Genomic DNA, 16,203 nt, shown 5'->3' on the forward strand with positions numbered 1-16,203 from the left:
CCCACCACTTCCCCACCACTTCCCCACCACTCCCTGCTTTCATTCTTTCCTTGTTGAGGCAGACTCTGAAACTTGGTTCTTGGCCTTGTGATGCTGCTGCCACAGAGGGGGATTAGTGCATCTGGCCTCTCTGCCCCCAGGCTGGAAGGAGTTGGTTGGGATTGAGGAGCTCATGGGTTTGTTGGCCTTTACTGGAAGGCTGAATTACAGGGACATTGCTGGAGGATGCTGCTGGTACCAAGAATAATGGCTCAGTGCAGCTGGAATAATGGCTGCTTGTCTGAAATTAAAGCTCAGCTTAGTTTTTGGAGGTAGGGGAAAGAGCAGTGGTGAGAAGTGTTGGAGTAAAGGCTGCATGCTGCACAGATCCACAGACCATAGAGAAACTTCCTCAAGAGCTCAAGCTGGGGGTGTTTTTAGTGTAGTTCTGTCAGGGATTGCTAAACCCCAGGAATGTGGCACTACCATTGCTGCTGGCACAGCCCAGAGCCATGGCCTGCAATTCCTGCTGATGTTTGCCTGGTGTAAGGAAAAGAGCCAAAGTTAACTGAGCTGAAGTCAGTTCTGGTGGTTTGGCCACGATATGAGCTGGTTAAAGGTATGTTTTGATTTCCACATAGTACTCCCATAATAACCAAACTGAAATCTTACATTTTGGTGTTGGTCTCGGGCAGTTGAGGTGGAGGTGGAGAATCTGATTTAAATTTGCCAAAAGGCAGAGTGCAGTGTTGCCTTTCTAGGAAGTAGCAGGTGAAAGAATGTCAAGTGAAGTAGTCCCATTTCCTTTCAATCCCTAGAAAGGAAACATCCAGTTGAGGGAATTGGCTGGTGGGCCCAGTCATCTGTCTGTAATCTGCTACTCCAGGGTGACTCTGCTGGAGGAACAGGGAGGCTGACTAAAGCTGGCTGGTGACCTGGACAGTGATGCTCATTCCACCACCAAGAGTTTCATGTGACATCCAAGTAGGGATGGCCAGGAGCTTCTGGAACTTCTACCACCTCCCAGGCCTGCCAAGTGACCCGAGCTGGGGCTCTGAGTCTCGTTACTGGGCCGTGGGAGATGAACACAAATGGAGAACGTGGAGGATCAGTGGCTTGGAAAAACGTATCAGTGCTTGGTCCTGTCTTTTTGTGCTCTGTTCATGACAGCACAGGAGATGTAAAGGCAGCAGGACTGGTATAAGAACTGCTGGGAAGGATGGTTGTGTGTAAACTGTAGTGATCCCAGTTTTGCTTTGGAGATGAAATAATTTCTTGCTCCACTTTTACCATTGCCTGTTCTGTTGCTTGCCACAAGATTTGAGTGTAACAAGAATATGTTATAAACATTCTTTCCTAGAGAAGCTGTATTACCTTTGTAGCAAATCCTTTTGAATATATATATATATTCTCTCCCCATATATATTTTAGTCTCTGAGAATGGGTAAATCTGTCATTATGACTTTGTGCACTTGGACTTTTCTCCTTAACCTGTCAGTGGATCTGAGTCCTTGAGATCTCTGCTCGTTTGAGGCTTGGTTTTCATCAAGCACAAAGTGCTGGTTCTGTGAAGGTGCAGCCACCTACAGCAGGTGTTTTGTTTGTTTTCTCATTACTTTTACCTTGGCTGTGAGTTTTCACTCTTTGTTGTGTTTCATAGCTGAACTCTCCCAAATCTTGAGCTTTTCTAGGGGTATCAGCATTTCTTATGAATCCTTTGAGCCACTAATGCTCTGAATTGGTCTCATATCTTGCTGGAGTGGCAGCTTCTTGTGTATTTTGGTTACTGCATATGCCTGTGAACTGTTGATTCTTCAGCTTCATGTAAAACTGGACTGTTCTGCCTGCCCTGCTTTGGAGTGGCCAACTTTTATCCTGGCTTCAGCCTGTGTTTGGTGATATCCTTCAGCTGTAGATCAGGAACTGGGGGTAGTTCATTGGAAGGGCACTCAGGAGGAATTCCCAGAGGGTTTAGGAGGTCCTTTGAAGATTTGGAATAAACATGATTTTGCTCAGACTGGTTTTGTGGCAGTTGTTGAATATGCCATGATAAGCTGAGTTCCAGATCCCTTTCTGGGGGTGTTGCTTTAAGAGAGGAGTCTAGTTCTAGTCAGAAGTTTTAGGTCACCGAGGGCTGAGTGAGGAAACATCTCTCTTTGTACAAGATCTGCATGTAAAATGCCACTGTGGAGGCTTCTAGGTAGATTTTGATTTCTACTTAAGTCAGCAAAATATGATCTCACGGGTGGGGAATAATCTTTGACTCAGACAATGAAATGGAGAAATGAAATCCCCTGGAAGGAGTGGATGTTAGGAGTCCCTCAGCCTTGGAGGCTACTGAGTTTCAAGACCCACCCCCCCCTTGACTTAATGCTTTGTCACAAGCTGTGATAAGACAAGATTGCTGCTCCAGTAATTCTCCCTGTCAGTGCTTCAGGAGCTTTGGGGGTTTTCATGAACCAGCTTCCAAGCTCTTCCTGGTCCAATGTGGCCTTTGAGTGTGGGAACTCCCGGGCTGGGGTTTCCAGCCTGCTGTGCTGGGAGCTGGGGGGGCTCAGAGCAGCTCTGCTGTGCTGGGAGCTGGGGGGGCTCAGAGCAGCTCTGCTGGGGCTCACAGGTCTGTGAGGGGGGGTCTGAGCCAGAGCTGCCTCCTTCAGCTGCAATCCTGGCAAAAGAGAGATGCTTCAGATGGGTCTCTGGTGTTGGTGGGAAGGGTTGGGAAGTGGCAGAGGAGATAAGAAGGAGGATTTAGTCTGAAAATAGAGTGCCAGGAGGACAGATGCTGCACTTGGCAATAGACAGGGGAGATACTTGGGTGCTTTGGAGAGCTACAAATCAGGTCTGAGAGCTGCTAAGGAGTTTTTGGTGTAGGAAGAGGTGTTTTCTCCATCTTGATACCTTTGCACTTCAATATTAACAATGTATTTACTGACTTCAGTCTATTCAGAAAAGCAAAGCTCATGTACAGGCATGTCAGTTATGTTCAAAATGAAGTTTTTACTCAAAGTTTACTGCCTAATTTGACTCATGGCTGATCTGAAGGAAAGAATGGTGTCAATAATTTTTAAAAATATATTTAAGTAGGTTTTTACCATTTTGTTTGTTAGGGACTGTCTGGTTTGTGTGCAGCTTGAGAGTCCTCTTCTTTCACTTCAGAGCAAGATGATTCTCTTTTCTTTTTGAATGTAATTTTGACATAGACTATTCCTCTTCTAGAGCTGCAAGAAGCAAAGTTGTTCCTACTCACTCTGTTATTTCAATGCTTTGTTAGGCAGCATTCTGAATTTTGAATTTCTAAGTCATGAAACATTAGACTGGTTTGGGTTGGAAGGCACCTTAAAGCTCATTTCTTTCCAACCTCTTGCCATGGTCAGGGTCACCCTCCACTAGTCCAGGTGGCTCAGAGGCCCCATCCAACCTGGCTATTAAAAAAGCCCATGAAAAGCATTTTTTTTTTTTTTAAAATCAAAATACAGGTAGTGGATCAGGAATGTAAATACACCTCATTTCTGCTTAAATGGAAAGCAGCTTGTTCTTGGTACTGCAGACCCTGGCTGGAATTGGAATGAACAAGCTGATGGCTGTTAACACTGCTAAGGCAGGGCTGGGTGACACTTTTCCCAGCAATTCAAAGCTCTGCTTGTGGTCAGCACCTCTTTTGATGGCAAGAAAGACCCTTCCATTCCACTTTTAAAGTATATTTTAAATTGAAAAACCATGAACTTATGAATATCTTGTTAACAGAAGTATTTTGGCAAACTCAGATGGGTGCTCTGGCACACACTGGCAGGGTGGATCCTGTGCAGGTTTGACACAAGGTACTGATTTTCCAGAGGAATCTAACATCCAAATTGCAGATGGCTGTATTTTAATGGGCTGACTGGTAAGTGCAGGTGAAATGTCTGAGAAGTTCTGGGATACACAACATTTTGCCCACTCAATGGGTCTATAAACGTTTGAGTTTGATGATCTTTTTAAATTGAAAGATTATCTGGGAGGCTCAGAAGTCTCTTGTACAGTCAGAAGTCCCCACTCCTGTACCCACTGCAGCAGGATGGGATGAAGGAATTGCTCACTCAGATGTGGGGTGTAATTAAGCCACAGTAAAAACTAAGATATTTAAAATCCAGTGGGCTTTATAAAAACCTATTTAAAAAAATGTTACTGTTGCCACATCTGTTGTAGGCCCGGCTTTCCTGGAGGAAGTCCCTTGCCCACAGCTGATGGTGTGGCTTTCTGATACCCCCATAAATCATTGGAACTGCTCCTTAACTACTTCCTGACCTCATTCAGTCAGGAGGATTCAAATGAGCAGAATTTCTCAACCCCTGGACTTGTGTTCCCCTGCCTCAGTCTCCAGGTGGCCTCTGGCACGTGTGAGTGGGGTGGGATGTTGGGGAGCCCATGACCTGACTCTGGATGCTCAGGTGGAGAGTTGGAGCTGGGGACATGGACCTGAGACGTGTGTGCTGTAGGGGAGGTCGAGTTAGAGCTGACTAGTTGTGCTGCTCCTTGGGGAAGGATAAAAAGCTGGTGAAGCCCCTTGAGGAAAGGGTTACATTCAGCTCCAAACTCCAGTGAACTGTGCATTATCTTACCTGCCTGCTCCTCCACATTTAATTTTTTACAGAAACTTTGGGAAAAGGGTTTTGAAGCTGTTTCTGTGAGGCTGAGAGCTCCTGGAACCCTCCTGCTGGTTCCTGCTCTCCTTGCAGATGACTGCTGGGTTTTTCTTTCCACCAGTGAAGAGGAAAACGTACTCACTATAGTGCAAGTTAAAATACTTCAGCAGGTATTTTTCTGATAATTGCAAGTGTTACCTCTGTAATTGACCTGCCATCCTTTCTTTCAATTTTAATGTACTTTCCATTTTACTGGAGCAGAAGAGGGAAGAATGAGAAATATGCCACAGTCCCCAGTTCCAGAGCCTGCTGTGGGTGGGAGCTCTGGTAACACTGCACTTGTCTATAAGCTATTCCTTCTGTTAAGCTGCTGCCTCCTGTGAGGCCAGAGTGTAACCTAGAACAATCTGTGGTATTACATAAGCTTCTGTGTTCTAATTGCTTTAATTTTCCTGCTGGTCCAGTTGGGAATGTTTCACGTTACTGAGCGTCGAAGATGGGTATTAAAAGAAAACTACAAGAAATAGAATTTGTTGCTTGATTCCATCTTTTCCTTGACACAGACCAGTCACTGGATCTAATGCCCAGCATGTGGCAGAAGAAATGCTGGGCTTCACACTGGAAGTGTTGCTTTGACACAAGAACTTGTTTTCACATTGACTCTTGAGTTTTGGAAGACTCATAAGTGTGATTAAGTTGAAGGAGCTCTTTGCAGGGTTTCAGTTTGTTAGAAATGTCAGAGGGACTGAAGGGAAATCAGTCAATTCCCTCCTTGCCCTGAGGCAAGCAGAGCTGTGAAAAAGTGCATGTTCTTGTCAAATATTCAGTTTCTGTAAAAACAGGTAGCTTAACAGCCTGGAAAGGAGCAGCAGTTTGGGTTCTGGACTCCTGTTGAAGTGCTCAGTGGAATGCTTTGTGCTGCAGGACAAGCTGTGTGCCTGCACCAGAACTCATGGTAGCCTGTGTAAAGCTGTTTGTAGAGCAGTCAAGCTCCAACATGCAGCTGTACAGGAGCCCTGTGAAAGGATATTAATACTCCTCTGGCCCTGGTGCAACCTCAGATCATGTTTTAGCTCTGAGCAGTTGCTGTGGCTGAGGCCGCTCTGTCTGAGTGGCTGTGACCCTGAGCCTGTCTGGGAGAGCTGGAGAGCTCACTGAGCAGGGTAGAACCTGCACTGCTGATCCACTGTGGGGTTTTCTCCTTTGAACACATCTCCTGACAGCTGTCAGTGTGAAAATACAGCACTGGTGAGCCTCTGTTCAGCTCCAGCTGCAGAGACTATCTCCAGACAAGTCATCCACAGCATGGGCTGGGCTTTGTCATGAATAGCTGGTGTATGTGTTGTGCTCCTTCCCTTTCTCACTCTCTTCCTCAGTTTTCCTGAGGAACAGTGGCTCTTGTCCCCCAGCCTCTCTGACCTGAGGTTCCCACTACTCCACAGGGGATTCCTTACCCTTGATTCCAACTTTGTGGGTACTGTTGTTTGTTGTGGTTGTTTATTTTTTGTTTTAATCCAGCAGTTTGGGCTTGTACAGAGATGTCTGGGTTATTTTCTAGGTTCTTATCTTGGCTGTGCCCTAGCCAGGGAGACTGGGGAGGGTGGTTGGGGGCTGCTCCTGCCCTGAGGGGCAGCTGGGTTGGAGCTGGGCAGGGGCAGAGAACATGTCCCACCCCAGGGCACCACCTCACCTTTCTCCTCCCTGAGACTGAAGAGCTGCCTGCCCTGCTCTGAGGCTTGAATTTAAGATTGGATAACTTTAGGAGAAAAGGTTCTACATGGGAAAACCATGTCCAGCTCAGAGAACTCAGCGGGTCCTGGAGTGTGGGATGGGGGTCTGTAACCTCAGGAAGGGAAGCCAAGCAAGAAAATGCTACAATGAGGCAATTTATCAACCTGGAGAATGTGCTCCACTCCAGTAGTTATGGGATACTGCTTAAAACATGTAATGCTTGCTAGGCTGGAAACTGCTGGTTTCTATTTCAGGTAATAATGAGAGATGTGTAGATGTTTACTTACTTCAGCTTAATTATTGATGTAGTAATAGAGTGAATCTGTCAGATTTTATATCTGAAGAACTGGAGATAAATGTTGAGCCTGCATGCTCAGGTGATGCAAACTGATTGTTACAAATTCCAAAACTTTACCTGCATCTTTCTCATGTGGTGCTTTAAAGGGCCTTTTGATGTTGTGACAGAAGAAACCAAGCTAACAGTCATAACAGCATGTTCCTGGATCCAGGAACTGCAAAGCTGAGCTGTTAATCCAAGGAGTCGTCCCAGGCTTTTGACCCTTAACACCTCCATCTGTGTCTGCACAGGGAAGGTGTGATATGGTTTTAAGGGAAGACAGGCCAGGAAAGCCCACACTCTGGATTTAGAGCCTGAGCTCCCACATGCTTTCACCTGGGAATCACACACTCTGCTTGCCAGTTGTTCATTTGATGCACCTCTCTCAGGCTGTGGGAATAAAATGGAGTTTTCAAACAGGCCAGGCCAGGAACCTGAACTCTGCAGTCTGGGACAGCTCACCAAAACCCATATTACTCAGTGATAAACTACTGGATAAAGGCTGTAAGCATCTGGAAACCTTCAAACTCCACACTTAGTGTCCTGAGGGAGATCTTGTGTACCAAACCTCTGTCAGAGCACTCCTTTACTGTTTGTCTCTGGAGCCTTGCCTGGAGTTTGCATTCACAGTCACAGGATGTTCTGAGTTGGAAGGGACCCACAGGGATCATGGCATTCAGCTCTGAAGTGAATGGCCCACGAGAGGATCAAACCCACACCGTGGTGTTTTAGCATCATGCTCTGACCAGCTGAGCTCATCCCAGGTTATTCCATGTGCTGTTGCTGTTGGTTGATCCTGCCTGCAGCCTGGTCCTGGCTAAAGCAGGAATGTGTGTTTCAAGCAACCAGCTTGTTCCCAGCTGATCCCATGAGCTCAAGGTGAATCAGCACCTTTACTTGCCTCTCAGTTCTTAATATACCTGTCAGCTGAAAAATGAATGAAGTCTGGTTCTTCCTCCAGTCTGGGTGGTTACTGGAGCTTGTCAGTGCTGATCCCAGCTCTAATTCCCATCAGACACTTCCATCAGAGTCCATGTACTGCAGCATAGTATTCATTAAACAGAGTGTCCATTTATTTAAGCAGGTGTGCAAGTTCTGATAATTCTTCCCATGGCTGCTCACTAGGAAGCTTTATGAGGGGTGTAAAACAATCTCAGCCTACTTTTCATGTGTTCAGTTTGCATGCAAAAAGCCCTTGCCTCCAATCTGCTGCCTTGGGTACAGTTGATGTACTGTGAGACTTGCAGTTATAAAATAGCTCTATAAGATTTTTGTACCATTTACCTCCCTCCCAGTTAAATTTGGCTCAATAAAACCATCTCTTCTGTGTTTCTCTGCCTGCCAAGCCCTGAACACAGCCCTCCAATATGTTCAGACGTTGCTTTCTGCAATAGATGACGGTCAGGAAATTTGGGAGCTGTGTGGGAAAGCTCAGCTCCATCTTCCTTTCAATAAATTAGGGCTGTGCAGTGTGGTGGTGTTTTGGAGAAAGTGTGATTTTTAAACTTTGCAGGGAGAATGAACTGGGTGGCAACTGTGAAGGGAGTCAAGGTGTTGGAGTTCCAGGTGCTGTGTGTGAGGAGCTGTGTCGTGGCACAGACTGAATGGTCTGGGATAAAAGCCACTCCTTTAGGTTTAGTTTCAAATAATGAACCCCAGCACTGGTGAAAGGTACAATTTTGTGCTTCATAAGGTCTAATTTGTCCCTGTTCAATATAGAGCCTCTTAAATTACCCTTTTTCATTTGCCCAGGACATTTGCTGGTCTTCTCTAGATTGACAGAGTTTTGTTGGCATCGTTGGGCTTTGCTTATTCTGGTCGTCCCAGGTTCACAGGTCCATCCCATTCCTGCTTCAGGAGAGAGTCTGGAAAGGCTCCCAGGTTAGGGATCATCCATACAGGTCTGAAGGATTGTTAATTTTATTTTTATAAATTACTCGTTCTTTGTGTAGCTAAATAGTAACATTTACTCTGTGTCTGTGCTGGGGAAATAAAAGGTGCCAAAGTAACTGGGGGGAAGAGAGAAGGATCATCTTCAAGCAGCTGTTCTAGCCTAACACTTAAGGGTTTTTTCTTTAATTACTTATCAGTTAATTCATGTCAGGGGAAGGACAGTGATTTTAGGTATAAAACAACAGCTTTCTGTTGGGAACATAAAAGGCCAAAAGAGGTGGTAAAAGTTTTGGATGAATTTGCAGAGCAATAGAGTATTGCTTTTGAAAGAGTGACTGTAATGTAGCTGGTTATTCAACACCACCCTTAGAGCTTAACCAGTCACTGGTTTGGGAGTTGCTGTCCTTGGTAAGATGAGGAACAGGTAAATTGGAAGTCTGTGAAGCTGGGTGGGTGAAAACCAGAGCAGGCTCAGGAGTGCTGGCTGGGAGTCCAGAATCATCCCAGAGGCATCTACTGGATTCTGCACACGTTGGTGCCATTACACTGGTCAGGGCTGTGTGGGACAGGTCTGAAGTGGACTCTGGGTGTGGGGATTCCTTTGGAGCAGTTCTCCCCCAGTAACTCAGTGTGTCATAGGCTGTGGCTGCCCTGCAGGAGCACAGTGGAGGTGCTGCTCAGTGATCCTGAGCTGGGCTCAGTGGACATGTGCCTTTTTCCTGGTTAGCCATATTTGAAGACTAGACTGGAAACCAGGCTTGTGGTAGTTCTTGATGCCTCTGTGTCACCAGGAGTGATGACAGAGGTGTGGGTGACCTCAGCTGAGCACAGGGAAGTTGGCTGGCCAGGAATGGAGGTCCAGTGCTCATCAGTTAATTGGCTCCTTGGCTGGTTGTACCATGCTGTGAAAATAACTGTCCTGCCTTCCCTCTCCCTTTCAATATCACCAGTGATGAGGAATAAGTTTGGGCAGGGAACTGATTATTACCAACCCTTTCTTTTTGAAGTTTGTCTTCAGTTATATCCAGCTTGCTCATTACTGCAAAGGGGCTGATGGTGGCAAGAGGGACAGGGGTAGGACCATGTGGTTGGAAAGGAACTACTCACTTGCCAACAGCCCCATGTTATGTTGAGTTAATAACTGATAAGTTGCTCTTTATGCTTGGATCAGTTGACCTGATAACATCTATGTCCTTTCTCTTGGGAAATAAATACCATTTTAGATGGTAAGGCCCTGCAGTGCTTATCATCCAGCAGATCTACCCAAAGCACAGGGAGTATTTTCCTGTAAGGACATAAAATGTCCCTATGTCAGGACATCTGGCATAAACCCAAGTTCTTTTTCTTTGCTGATGGTGCTCCTGGCTCAGTTCAGAGATCACCTTCTGTTTGTCTTTCCAGAATCCCTTTTAGGTGCAGAAAGAACAGGGCACCATTTCCTTCAACTAAAATCTTTTATTCTTAAAAAAAAAAAAGGCAGATCAGAACTTTCAGCTACTGTGATGATACAAATGTAGCAGAAATACTTTTTAAAATTGACTAATATTATAAAAATCATGAGTTACCTGCTCAGTATTCTGGGCTCTGAAGAGCTGTTAATGCTCTCTGCTTATCCTCCATTCCTTCTCTCCTCCATTCCTTCTCTCCTCCATTCCTTCTCTCCTCCATTCCTTCTCTCCTCCATTCCTTCTCTCCTCCATTCCTTCTCTCCTCCATTCCTTCTCTCCTCCATTCCTTCTCTCCTCCATTCCTTCTCTCCTCCATTCCTTCTCTCCTCCATTCCTTCTCTCCTCCATTCCTTCTCTCCTCCATTCCTTCTCTCCTCCATTCCTTCTCTCCTCCATTCCTTCTCTCCTCCATTCCTTCTCTCCTCTCAACCTGCAAAGGTAAGAAGCATGTTTTCCTGACATTTTCAAAGATCCCTCCCATTTCTGTCAAACCTGGTCTCTCCTGCCCACGTTCCTGAGCTGGGAGCTGCATTGACCAAAAAGAACACACTGTCAAAGCAGGTGATGAGGTTAACGGTGAATGGAGAGATTTTGCTTTCTTTAGAGCCCTCAGTTTTAGTTGCTGCTGGAAAGGCAGAGCCATCCAGATGCCTTGGATTAGGGGAACTCCCTGGGTGAGCTCTGCTGTGTGCAGGGTGTCTGGGAGCTCAGCCTTTGATCCTGAGCCAGACCCTGCTGGTCTGTCCCTCCCACAGAACCGAGTGTCAGTGCCTGCCTCTGTGAGTTCTTCTGCCATGGCTGTTCCTGTGATAACTTCCTATAACTAACTTGTGTGGAGCAGAGCTGGAGCTGTTCTGGAGGAGGTGATACTTGGATCACAGGGAAGTGTGGCCCTATGGGCATCTCTTCAGTGTGGGCTCGATTCTGTAGCACTTGAGGCGTGTTTTGATTCAAAAAAATGCCTCAATGAGAGTCAGTGGAATCAGCAGTGTACAGTCTGTGCTGGGTGCCTGGATATTCTGGGAGTCCTGGTACTTGTGTGGAGTGTCAGCTCTGAAGGCAGGCTGTGAGATGTCTGCAGTGCCAGCTGCCAGGCTGTCCATCAGCTGGGCTGGGATGGGGAGGGAATGACCCCCCCTGTGGGATTGGAAGGGCTGATGAGCAGGAAAGACATACAGATATGAGACAATAACAGCACAGCAGGAACAGGGGTGGTTTGAAATAGGCTTTTCCCTCATTCAGATTATTTAATAGAGCAGTGGAGATTATCAGTTCCTTCAAAAATGAAAATACCCTGGAATGCACATTTTACCGAAGGAGTTGAACATCAAAAGGTGTCCATAAACCCTGAAACCTGGCAAACGGGAGGGAGATTTAAATGTCTGTGGGAAAGAGATCAGATGCTCCTCTTCAAATTTACCTACGCTTATTATCTTTAAATTACTTTTTATGCAGGTAATTAAAGAGCCTTTTAAGAGAACTAGAAACTAATAATTTGAATATAGCATGCACTTTGAGTTGCTCTACAAAAAGGACCTCAATTTTGTTTTAAGATAAATATTACAGAACCTGTGAAAAAAGCTTTTTTGTTCTTTATGACTCTATTTCAATACTGTTTACTAACAGAAATGTATGTGTTTGTTTTTTTTTCCCCAGACCTATTCAGGGCTGTTCTGTGTAGTTATAAATCCTTACAAGAACCTCCCGATTTATTCAGAAAACATTATTGAGATGTACCGAGGGAAGAAGCGCCATGAGATGCCACCGCACATCTATGCGATCTCCGAGTCTGCCTACAGGTGCATGCTGCAAGGTAAGGGCCAGCTAATTGGTGCTTAACACTTAATTGGCAACTCTTTAACGATCCTACAACCCTTATCCAGCTACACAGTAATTTCTAACACAATCAGAATCTTTTTTAGTGCTTAAAGGGAGGGGGAGAAAACCGTCTTTGTGTGACTCGCTGGGGGCAGCAGCAAAGGGACACCGACTGGGCTCTGGAAGTTGTAGCTGAAATACTTTGTTCTTAAAAAAAGAAGGGTTAAGACTCCTGTCAAAAGATGTGAGTGCACTGGCTTTGGATGAAGGAAGAGTGAAAGAAGTGTGATTGAAAAGGGAGAACTGTAGAAGTGTTGTTTTGGCAGCTGACAATCTGAAGTGACAATGGAACAACAGTTTGTTTGAGTTCAAAAAGAGGTCAAGGAAATGCTTAACCTTGAAGGAGGTTTTTTTCCTCCAAACTAATGTGTGTCCTGTCTGTAGTAAAATAGAGAGTGAGTTAGTGGGGGGCTCATGCTTTGAATTTTGGCTTTAATTTTGTGCTGGACAAACATGAAAACTGAATCTGACACGATCTAAATCTGTTGAAACAAACACATGTCCAACTTGCAGAGTTGCACTTCTGACATAGTATTTTGGAAACACAGCTCATACTATCCAATATTGATTCCTTTTAGGGGCCTGTTTACAGATATGGGAACACCAGCATGTTGTATGTAGAAAAGTGTGTGTAAAGAGACAGGTCTGTGTTTTCTGCTGTAGATGTAGATGGTCTGGAAGGAAGGTAAAAGCTGTTTGACCTAGTTCACACAAACTGAGAAAAAGCTGTTTCTGCTACCAGGTTAACCAACCACTTAAATGTTAATCTTCTTTTTTAAAAGCAGTTTATGCCTTTAAATAAGTCACATCAGTCTTTGTTTCTTCAGTTGTGACTTTGTCTCTGGGGCTGCTTAATAATAAACTGCAGGTTGCCAAGTGCTCTTTCACCCCAGGAGAGCTGGGCTGTCACAGTGGGGTGATGCAGGGACAGGCAGCAAATTGGGGCCACCAAGAGTTGTCCTGCTTCCCAGTGGATATTTGGGACTCTGTTTTCACGTGTATTTGTGAAAGAAAAACTCTGACCTCTTGACAGGAACAGCTCTAACAGCTCAGGTCAGAGGACCCCTAACAACGACTCTATGTGGAAGAATAGAGCAAACCTTAAGATTATTTTATTGTAGCAGTCTCAAGTGGTTTGTGGATAAGGGCCTCCCTCTCTGAAAGCACAGTATCTCTTGAAATTATCTCAAGAACGTTTGAGAAGTTCTTGAGACAAATGTCCTCTAAAAAAGTAAGTCAATGTCAGTAGTTCCCACACTGCAGGTGCTCTATATATTTGCTCACATACTGCTGGTACTGATTCGTGTCTCTGGGGATCTTGCTACATGGACAGATGCTCCTATTTTTGGAAGATGGAATTAAAAAAAAATTGACATAGTGGTATATGTTTGGTTACAGTCCTCTTTTCTTTCCTTACTCGTGCATGGAGGTTTATATTTCGTATCAAATCTTTGTCTGTGTTTGCTTTCTTTTTGATCTCGATACTCTGAATTCTTTTCATTTGAAAGAATGAAGGCATAGATTGAAATAAGAACAGATGAAACCCATGCAATGAGATCCATTCATTAGGGAATAACTTGTTTAAACTTACCTAAATCTGTATTTCTAGTGCCCTTCACCTGTATGGAGCTACTCCCTGTTTATTTTAGGGAGTGTTTGCAGGAGCCCCTGGACTTCTCACTGATGGTTTGTGTCCACAGTTGCATTGCAAGGATAAGTTCAAACTCTGGAACAGACACAAATGATGGGTTGTGGTGAGGGTGACTGGTGTTTGGATCAGGTGGGGTGAGTGGAGAGCCCTGGCACTGACCCTGCTCCAGGCTGGTCCCTCTGTGCTTCCAGAGCCTCTGGATGGGCCCTGATGTAGAGAGAGACACTTGGGCACATCAGGGAACTGAATGGAAATCTCCATATAAATAAAACTTGCAATTAAAACAAGTGAGGTTTTCTAGTCATCAGAGCACCAAATAATGCTCGTCTTAACAGTAGCAGGTTTTCTAAAATATACGTAAGAATTTTTTTTCAGGGAGCATCTTGGATATCTGAAGTGCCTTTGATAGTCTCAACTTTGATGTGGGTTGTGACCTCACCATTAGTATCTGTGACAGGGTAAGAATTCTGTTGCCCATAAGCTGCCAAACAATGCATATTTCTGTGTGTTGGTAAGACAGCACTTTTTGAAATACATTCTTGCTCATGTAAACACAAATACAGTGTCTTTTGTTGCAAATGACCACTGGGAACAGTCCCATGAAAGCTCCTCTGAGATACTGGTTCCTAGTTTTTCCTGAAGTTTGCTGAGTACTTATAGCTTTATATGTTTACTCTTAAGCACATCACATTATTCCACTTATTTTCTGATCAGCAGTGGCAACCCAAGGTCAGCTGCTGAGGGTAAGGAGAGATGGGTTTTCCCTGCCAGCCAAGTAACTAACATGATGTACAAAATGTCTTTAATCCTCTAACTGTGCCTTATGTTTTACCAGGCATTCAGTCTCTAACGAAACAGCAAAGGTGGATCAGAAACTTTTGGCTGGTAGAAATAGGTCTCTATACCAAGAAGTATCTGGATTAATCAAAATGCTTCAGATTAAATCATCAGAGATCTCTGCAAGCATTTATTTGCAGTGCAATCCTTGATCAAAATGCTTTTCCTGATAAGTTACTAACACATATTTATAAAACTGTTCTGCAGTTCTTATCTGTGTTTGTAGCTGCTTTGGGAGATAGAGATGGGCTGGTAAAGAGAGGGGTGGGGGAGATGAGTTTTTCCAAGTCATGTGTTGCTGTTACAGTACATTCATAGGCTGCTTTTGATATGGATGACTTGTGTTTCCAGTACTTGACATCTGAAGTTTAATTATTAGGATTCAAACCTGAAGTTGAAACCATAGGAATGCAATTCCTTTGGATAATACGACCTTACCCTTATAGAAATATCTTGGCCACTAATTTGGATTAATGAAAGTGGTTGGCTGGATTTTCCTGGCTGGTTCAGTGGTGTTTTCTTCAGTATAATCATGTTTACTTTCCTTGCAGCTAATCACAAACTACTCATTTTCTGGGTGTTTGTGAGCTTTGTTTACAGTGATTAACAGGATACCTGGACCAGAGCTGTGACTCAGAGCAATCTGATTTCTTAAAAGACAATTTTTCTGTGCAGAGAATCGGGCTCAGTGAGTAAAGTTTCACTCAGTGTCTTGATGATTTTATGTATTTAATTCAGAGCATGGATGGTCACAGCTCAACTTCCAGTTTCTGCTAATAAATAAAATAATATTTGTGTTTAAACAGGAAAATGGAGATTTCTGTTTAGATTATGAAAGAAAGGTTTTTTGGTGAGCAGAAACTGCTGATCTCAATAGTTACTCCTTGTCTTAAACATTGCTGGAAACACTCCATTTTGTTAAACTGGGGGTATAAATGGATCCCTGCCCTTCTGCTCTCTGGTAGGAAAAGCCTGTAGGGAAACATTGTGAACTGCCAGCCATCAAACCCTGCTCTGTTCTTGGCCCCTCAAAGAGTTTCCTGTCTGGGGGCACCTCTGGCCCCTCGGGCTGCCCAGGTCAGACCTCCCCCTGCCCTCTGGGGAGGGGAACAGTGGGCTGGAAATCAGGTTCAGGGCTTGTCAGACACGGAGGGCGAAGGGGCAGAGCTCTGAGCAGAGAACAGTCCAAGGAGCCAAGTTGGCCATGGTGGAAAGGGAATGGTGTTCCCTGGAGGTGGAATGAATTGGTGTGAGCTGCCACAGGAGAGGGAGGAGCAGAATTGTTTCTCAGAGTGTTGCAGATGAGCACTTTGGGGGGGGGGCAGCTGTGATTCACCAGGGATTTGGGGCGAGTTCTGCAAGGAAAAGCAAAACTCACTCATGGCTCGATCTCAGTGCTGCCTTTTCTGCAAGGCTTGTATTAAAGCCTGGGTTCAACATAGTCTTATTTAAAACAAGCAAGACTTAGACTGCATTCTAGTTATGCCAGTCAGGATTTCTGTCCAGGAAAAGACTCATTACCCAGTGCCTTGACCGCACAGATAATAACCTGCAATTCAGCTTTACATACTGGATTTCCCCTCTCCTTCCCCGTGTAATTATTTTTCAAAGGGCTGCGGTAGGAGGGTGTAACTTCACAGGTGGTTTAGTGGATTTCTCCTGTGCTTTCCCTTCATTTCCCTAAGGAGATGTTGGAGCAGTGAGTGCCCATATCCCAGAGGCTCCAGGGGGGATGGATTGCTTGGCCCCGGGCAGGAATCAAGCCCAGCAGTGAGGAGGGCTGGCCTTGGCTCCACAAAACAGTGCTAGGCTGAGTTTTTCACAGCT

The 16,203-nt window shown here is 44.9% G+C and overlaps 1 protein-coding gene across 3 annotated transcripts in view; it reads left to right on the plus strand.

Moving 5' to 3' along the window:
• The window catches only part of MYH10 (myosin heavy chain 10), a 102,079-nt gene that overhangs the window by 4,639 nt on the left and 81,237 nt on the right, over positions 1-16,203 (plus strand). For all 3 annotated transcript variants that reach the window (XM_051797457.1, XM_051797456.1, XM_051797458.1), the window contains one exon: positions 11,667-11,823. In XM_051797457.1, coding sequence (XP_051653417.1) covers positions 11,667-11,823 — 157 coding nt within the window. The remainder of the gene's footprint in view (positions 1-11,666; positions 11,824-16,203) is intronic.

This window comes from Manacus candei, unplaced genomic scaffold (assembly GCF_025592945.1).
Source record: "Manacus candei isolate 608988 ecotype Guabito, Panama unplaced genomic scaffold, ASM2559294v1 h1tg000047l, whole genome shotgun sequence".
Classification (NCBI taxonomy): domain Eukaryota; kingdom Metazoa; phylum Chordata; class Aves; order Passeriformes; family Pipridae; genus Manacus; species Manacus candei.